The sequence below is a fragment of the Lonchura striata genome, chromosome Z (assembly GCF_046129695.1).
Source record: "Lonchura striata isolate bLonStr1 chromosome Z, bLonStr1.mat, whole genome shotgun sequence".
Classification (NCBI taxonomy): Eukaryota; Metazoa; Chordata; class Aves; order Passeriformes; family Estrildidae; genus Lonchura; species Lonchura striata.
Genome location: NC_134642.1, coordinates 4,343,577 through 4,350,475, shown reverse-complemented (window position 1 = coordinate 4,350,475; position 6,899 = coordinate 4,343,577). Strand labels below are relative to the sequence as shown.

The 6,899-nt window shown below is 44.8% G+C and overlaps 1 protein-coding gene across 1 annotated transcript; it reads right to left on the bottom strand.

Annotated features, from left to right (window-relative positions):
• Window positions 1–3,324: 3,324 nt before the first annotated feature.
• ATP5ME (ATP synthase membrane subunit e) lies at window positions 3,325–5,503 on the bottom strand. The gene is made up of 4 exons (XM_021547976.3): window positions 5,366–5,503; window positions 5,171–5,225; window positions 4,911–5,009; window positions 3,325–3,464 (listed from the first exon to the last, which is right to left on the bottom strand). Exons 1-4 carry the CDS (start codon window positions 5,399–5,401, stop codon window positions 3,439–3,441), a joined length of 216 nt encoding a protein of 71 aa, XP_021403651.1. The 5' UTR covers window positions 5,402–5,503; the 3' UTR covers window positions 3,325–3,438.
• Between the last annotated feature and the right edge of the window lie 1,396 nt (window positions 5,504–6,899).

Genomic DNA, 6,899 nt, shown 5'->3' with positions numbered 1-6,899 from the left:
GTGCCTCACTGAAGCAGGTAATGCATACAGACTTCCATTCTTGGTTATGAAAGTGGTGGTTGAGGGGGTGGGAAAATTAATATCCCTGTGAGACTAGCAGGTGAGGTTCTGAGAGAGATGCTCTGTGCTGGAATGTAAATTTCCCATCCATGCAGGAGAAGAGGCTTGCCTGAGTAAGAAACTGGCAAGGGATTTTTAATCCTGCATCCTGGCCATCATCTGCTCTTCCTGATGGACAAGCTGACAAAAGACAGGACCTGTCTGCTACTGAAAAAGAGCATGTGTATGCCCTTCTGCTAGAGCCTAGACTGCTGCGGGGCTGTGAGTGGAGATGCCTGACCTGGAAGAGTCACAGATGGGGGAGCACGTACAAGGCCTCTGCTGCTGGCAGAGCTGTGAAAGAGGCAGTTCTGGCAGAAAGGGAGGGAAAAACTGACAGGGAGATTGGACAATCTAGTTTTCAGCCACCTCTTGTATATCTGAGAGAAATGCTTACTGTCGGCTTTTCTGACGTGGCCACAGGCTGACTTGAACTAAGCCTGGGAAGTGCTCCTCTTCTTCCAGGCAGGAAGAACAGGAACAACTCAACATTCAATCAGTTCTTCAGAGATAGCACTGAACACCAGAGGGAGGGTATGGATCCCAGATCCGCTTTTCAGGCAGATGGATTGCATGTATTGGCGCTCGGTAAAGGGGCTTTGTCCCACTTGCATATCCAGATCCTGTACACGGAAACCTCCATAAATGCTCAGAGAGTACTAGATCCAAGATTTTAGATCCACTCAGTCTAGGCTGAGTGTTGTTTGCATCATCTATCATAAAACTTGCAAGAGGAAGATCTTCTTCCTCTGTGCCTCATCCTCTACTCCTTCCACAAAACTATAGGATTAGAAAAAACATTCATTAGATTCAGTAGAAAACCATTAAACTCCTTTTCACAAAGCAGCAGAGTACTCAGGAGTCACACAAACGTAGTTCCAGCAGAACAGGTGGGTGCAATGTTTTCCAGAATACAGAACAAACATGAGGGGTCTTCCCTCTCAAACCCTTTGAGAGGAAAGAATTCTTTTCATTGCTTCTTTCCTTTTCTTGCATTTGTTTTTTTCCTTTTTTTTTTCCCCTGGAACCTAGCAAGATTATCATCAATTATCTGGCCAGAATGGGGTGGCAGAGAACTAATTTGGTCCCTGTGGGATTGCTGTAAAGAGATACATGACACCTTTCCCACCCTACTTAGGAATTCTTCCTTATCTAAGAAGTATTACAAGGATAGCTTTCCTTCCTGAAGCCAGTTTTTGATGACTGTATGGAAAGCGTGGCTGATCTCTCCTCCATAATCAGGATACGTAGCAGGTCACTCCTTATGAAAAAGACACACTACAATTCATCTGTAACTTAGTTTTGAGGAACATCTGCCCAACACCTGTAATGTTTAGAACATCTCACTAATGAGTCAGCACCAATTCCTCAGATCACAACATAGCTTGACAAGCCAGAATCAAAACCGACTGATAGTGCCACATGAAAGAAATGAGCAATAATCCACCGTGATAACAAAGCTGAAAGAAAGATGACAGAAACGCAGAATTGTGATCAACAGCTCATAGTCCATGCAGACCAGTGACAGGTGCAGTCCCTCTGGGTCAGTACTGGGGCTAATACTCTTCTGTCAGCAGCACGTACAGCAGGATCAAGGGCACCCTCTGCAAGCTTGGCACCAACATCAAGCTCTGTGGAGCAGCCAACACGCTGGCAGGCAGCAATGCCATCCAGAGGGCCCTGGACAGGCTGGAGGAGTGGTGAATCAAAGGGTTAAGTTAGAAATGTAGTTAGCAAAGAACAAGGAAATTAATCGATACCAGGTGGGGATAACTGAAACAAGGTTGGGAAGGACAGGTGATATATGAAATATTTTAAGAGTGCAGGAGTCATAAATACCACTGACTTCTAAGAATAAGAGGTTTGGACTGTGACCAGCAGGCCAAGAAGCCCTGCCAACTTGACAGATGAAGAGTTCACCTTGAGGAAGACGTCTTACTTCCTCCCCAGAAGATTACCAACCCAATTAAAGAGGACAATTGTGCAGCCATAACAGATACTCAGTAATTATAGTACTAGGTGAGGGCTCATGTTTATGTAATAAGCAACATAGAGACTGTCCTGGAAACTATTTGAAATGTAAAATTTTTTTGGATAGAGAGGAGCTTGTGACTTTTTTACACATGCCTTTGGAAATTATTCCCCATGTGTCCAGCGCGGTAATAAATGCACCCTTTTTTCAACTTTAGTTAGTTGAAGAGTTGTCTGTCTGTTCTTAAGTGGGGGGGTGCAAACCCCATGGAGTTCAACAAGGGAAACTGCAGGGTCTTGTGCCTGGGTTGTGGCAATCCCAGACACAGCTACAGGCTGAGTGGAGACTGACAGCAGCCCTGAGGAGGACTCGGGGGTGATGGCTGATGAAAAATTTAACATGACCCAGCCATGAGCACTCCCAGCCCAGAAAGGCAACGGGATCCTGGGCTGAATCCAGAGCAGCGTGGGCAGCAGGGGAGGGAGGGGATTCTGCCCCTCTGCTCTGCTCTGCTGGAGCCCACCTGGAATACTGTGAACAGTTCCAGAGCCCCAAACAGAAATAGGACATGGAACTGCTGGAGCAAGCGCAGAGGAGGCCACGACATTGGTAAGAGGCTGGAGCACCTCCCCCAGACAGGCTGGGAGAGCCGGGGCTGTCCAGCCTGGAAAAGAGTGTGGAGACCTCCTAGCAACCCTGCAGGATCTGAAGGGTCCTACAGGGAAGCTGTTGCAGTGATAGGACAAGGTGTAACACGTACAAACTGAAAGAAGGGAAATTTATATTGAATATTGGGAAGGAATTCTTTCCAGGGAAGGTGGTGAGACTCTGGAACAGGCTGCCCAGGGAGCTGTGGGTGCCCCAACCCTGGCACTGTTCAAAGCCAGGTTGGACAAGGCCTTGAGCAACCTGATGTAGTGAGAGGTGTCTCTGCCCATGGCAGTGGGGTGGGACTAGATGATCCTGAAGGTCCCTTCCAACCCTTGACATTCTATGACTCTATGAACTCCCCAGTCAAGCCATTTAAGTAACAGATTCAGGCAGTCAGTGACTTGCCAGTCTCCCCCACATGCCAATACATAAAAAATTGTATGTAATTTCTGATCACAATGGGGGTAGCAACTGGTTATTGCTAGGGGAATACAAGGGAGTATTTCAGTTGCAACAATAGCTAGATTGTGACAGTTGCTTCCTGTCACATTCTGTCCCTATTTTTGCTACTGTTCTGTGAAATTCACTCAAAAAATACCAACTGAAGTGTATTAAGTACTTTATTGATAGAGTATCACACAGAGGTCAAAAACCACTGGACAGCTCAGGGCTTAGCCATGTATTTCCATGTGCAAAATTCAGATGAAATCTGTTGTTTATTTCAGTATGGACTCTTCGCTTGCTAAAAGGAAGGAAAACACAAACATGGTTAGAACTATTAGCCACTTCCATGAAGAACTAAAACATGCAAATCATAGTGGAATCAAAGCCTATCTTTATGTAATTTCCTTCTGGCTAATATATATTATTCCCCCTTCTGTTTATGCAACAGAATTGGAATTCACAGCTCTGGGGTGGTGGCAAAACTTTTATATCTACTCAGTAGTAAAAGACAGTTTTCTGAATTGACAAGTCAAATGAGCCCAGAAAAAGCTACCACTACAGGTATGTCCATCTTTAGGGAACAATCTTCAGGAACGGCACTGCACATAATGAGTTTAACAACTGCTTTTCTGAAAATAAACAGACCAAACCCATTGTTGGGAACAACAGACCTGTCACCTTTGTGCCAGTTTTAAACAGATTAAACATTCTAAAGCAATAATAAAAAAAAAATTTCCTTACCAGGTGCCCTAGCAACTTTACAACACAGCCTTCACCTCCAAAAATAAAGTTTCATCTAACTAGAGAACATCTAAAAGATCCATTTAGGCCAGGACCAATAGAGATGATGTATTCAAGAAGGCAAAATACTTTATCTCCAGTAAGTCATAGACAAAACATATTTTAATTTCTCTAAGTGTAGTTTAATTATAGTGTTTTGTTCAACAGTAGTTTTGTTTAGAACAATGCAAATGTCACTCTTTCACTAGGAAAGCATTACTGAGAATGTATCTGCACCAAGAACAGCCTGAGTTATTAATCAATTTTCTTAAAGTTCTTCTTAGTTTTAAGTCTACCTAAAAACCCTGAAATAAAGCTAGAGAGTATACTGCTCTGTATGGCAGTGGGAAAGGAATTCTCTGTTAGACTTGTACAGGGAACACAAGAAATAATCCTAAGGACAAGGGAAACAGTGCTGCAGCAGAAACATTACAGGTGGAAGAGAATGACAACAAAAGCAGCAGTATTAGTTGCAAGTGGTGCCCTTCAGCACACCCTCTATGGCAAAGATACAACAAATGCAGCTCTAACACTGCAAAATACAAAAAGACCAAGCTGACCTCTTAGAATTAGTGTGTGACACCACTTAAAAGTCTCAAGTTGCAATTACGTATCATTGCCTATGCCCTATATTCAGTCATATTTGTGACGTTCTGGCACTGCATGGAGCGAAGGGCTCGCACAACCAGATGAAAAAGGGACATGCTGCCAGAGCTGATACACAGATTCAGTATTTTCCTCACAGGATAACCACTATCTTTTAGCAGCTTGTTTCCTCGGTGGAAAGTCATCCATTTAACAAGTCCTGACTGTCGCAAAAGCGTTAAGTGCTGCTGTGGCAAGGTTTTCAAAACGCGGGCATAATTAAACCGCAGTACTGTTTACTCCTCACATGGCCCTACCCCCGCCTCCATGGCCCAGCTGCAGGACGGGGAGGGATGAACACACTAAACGGAGCAACTACCTTCCGCTATCTCCTTTGCAATTCGCTCCAGCTCTTCACGTTTCTTCTTCTCCTCCGCCTCTATCCTCCTCTCTTCTTCAGCAATGGGCTTCAGGTAGTCTGCCACCAACACAAGCCCTTTAAAGCACAGCTCCCGCGGCAGACGAGCACATTTCAGAGCTGGCGGCCTCACGCCGGCCGGGCCGGGCGAAATGGCGGCCGGGACACCTCAAGGTGCCCTTGAGGGCCGGCGCGGGCAGCGGCCCGGCCCCCGCACTCACCGTATCGCTTCTTGCCGTAGATCATCCCCACCAGCAGCGCCGAGTAGCGGGTGAACTGCGGAGGACACCGACAAGGACGCGCCCTCAGCGCAGCGCAGCGGCACGGCCGCGCCCGCCGCACCGCAGCCCCGACCCGCCCGCCGCCCTCCGCCCTCGCCCCGCCGGTTCGGCCCCGGGATCCCCCGCGGCCCTCACCTTGATCAGCGGGGACACCTGCACCGGCGGGATCATCCTGGCGGCAGGCGGAACCGAGCGGCGGCAGGAAGGGCGGGGAGCTGCCGTGACCTGGAAGCCAAATGCTGATCTGCTTCCCGAGCCTCGCCAGCCCGCCCCTCGGGAGATGCGGCGGCGCACGGAGCGGCCGAGCGCGCTGCGCTGTGCAGCCCCCGTCCGGCCGTGATGAATGCACACAGCCCAAAGTGCACGATATCCCTTCCAAACGGAACAAAAGATAACCACCCTTTTATTATTATTATTATTATTATTATTTTTATTTTATTTTTCTTTTTATTTTTATTTTTATTTTTATTTTTTAACTCGTAAGGGTAAAAAACGCCAATTATTTGCTTTTTTAAAATTTTAAAAGTTTAATAATAATAAAACGGTTATAAAAAAGCAATATAATTACAGTAATAAAGTTTAGACCGAATTTAGAGTAATAAAGTTTAGAGGACAATTACAAGATAATAAAAAGCAAAGAATTACGGACATCTGGATGCTCTCGGACGCTACGTCATGAAAAGCATGTTTTGTGAACAAAGGAATCACCTTTAAAATAATACACTTGTTGTTTATTCATATATTATTTATGGTTATGCATATATTCTATTTAAAACAAGAAACTTTGTTGTATGTTAACTGTTTCCTTTAATCCCCATGGCATTGTCAAGTCCGAGTAAGGGTTTATTCATATATTATTTATGGTTATGCATATATTCTATTTAAAACAAGAAACGTTGTTGTATGTTAACTGTTTCCTTTAATCCCCATGGCATTGTCAAGTCCGAGTAAGGCCTGAAGAAATTAGTTTCTTTTGATAAGAAGCCATAAATTCCTCTACTTTGGAAGATTCAGGTGTTTCTTGAAGCAAAAAAAACCCAACCTCCCCCCACATACATAGTTTCTACTTTAACATTATATTGAAACCTAAAACTATATTTAATACACTACTTAAGAGAATAGAGCATAACTTTCTAACATTACACATGTAATATTCATTGTAATATTTGCGAAAAGCCAATTGTAACATATGCATTTTTCACAGTAAGGATAATTGGACATTAAAACCTGTTGAGCCCTTTGAAAAGTGTCAGGGTGGTCAGGTACTGGTATAGGTTGGCCAGGGAGTGGTGGAGTCACCATCTCTGGAGGTGCACAAGAGGCATGAGGATCTGGTGCAGGTGATGTGGTTTGGTGGCACTGCTGGGTGAATGGCTGGACTGCATGATCTTAAAGGTCTCTTACAACCTGAACTAATCTGTCATTAAGTGGTTGTGGTCTCTGTGCAGATGCTCGGTCTGACTGGACACAGACCTCTGCAACCAACCCGTCTACCCGACCCTACTTTAAATTGGAGGGTTGGAGTAGATAGTCTTCAGAGGCCCCTTCTAATGACACCTGTGATTCTGGGATTGTAATTATTGTACTTCAATTTTCATAGATACAAAACCCTGTGGTCATTAGTAATTCTATCAAGAACAATTAGTTACAGTTGAGAATTATATTCCTA

Bases quoted from the DNA above. Each gene is read 5' to 3' on its own strand.
- ATP5ME (XM_021547976.3), bottom strand. From the start codon at position 5,401: ATGATCCCGCCGGTGCAGGTGTCCCCGCTGATCAAG. The intron at 5,226-5,365 runs GTGAGGGCCGCG...TGTCCTCCGCAG, and splicing joins AGGTGTCCCCGCTGATCAAG to TTCACCCGCTACTCGGCGCT. The intron at 3,465-4,910 runs GTAGTTGCTCCG...CCTTCCTTTTAG, and splicing joins TGCAAAGGAGATAGCGGAAG to CAAGCGAAGAGTCCATACTG.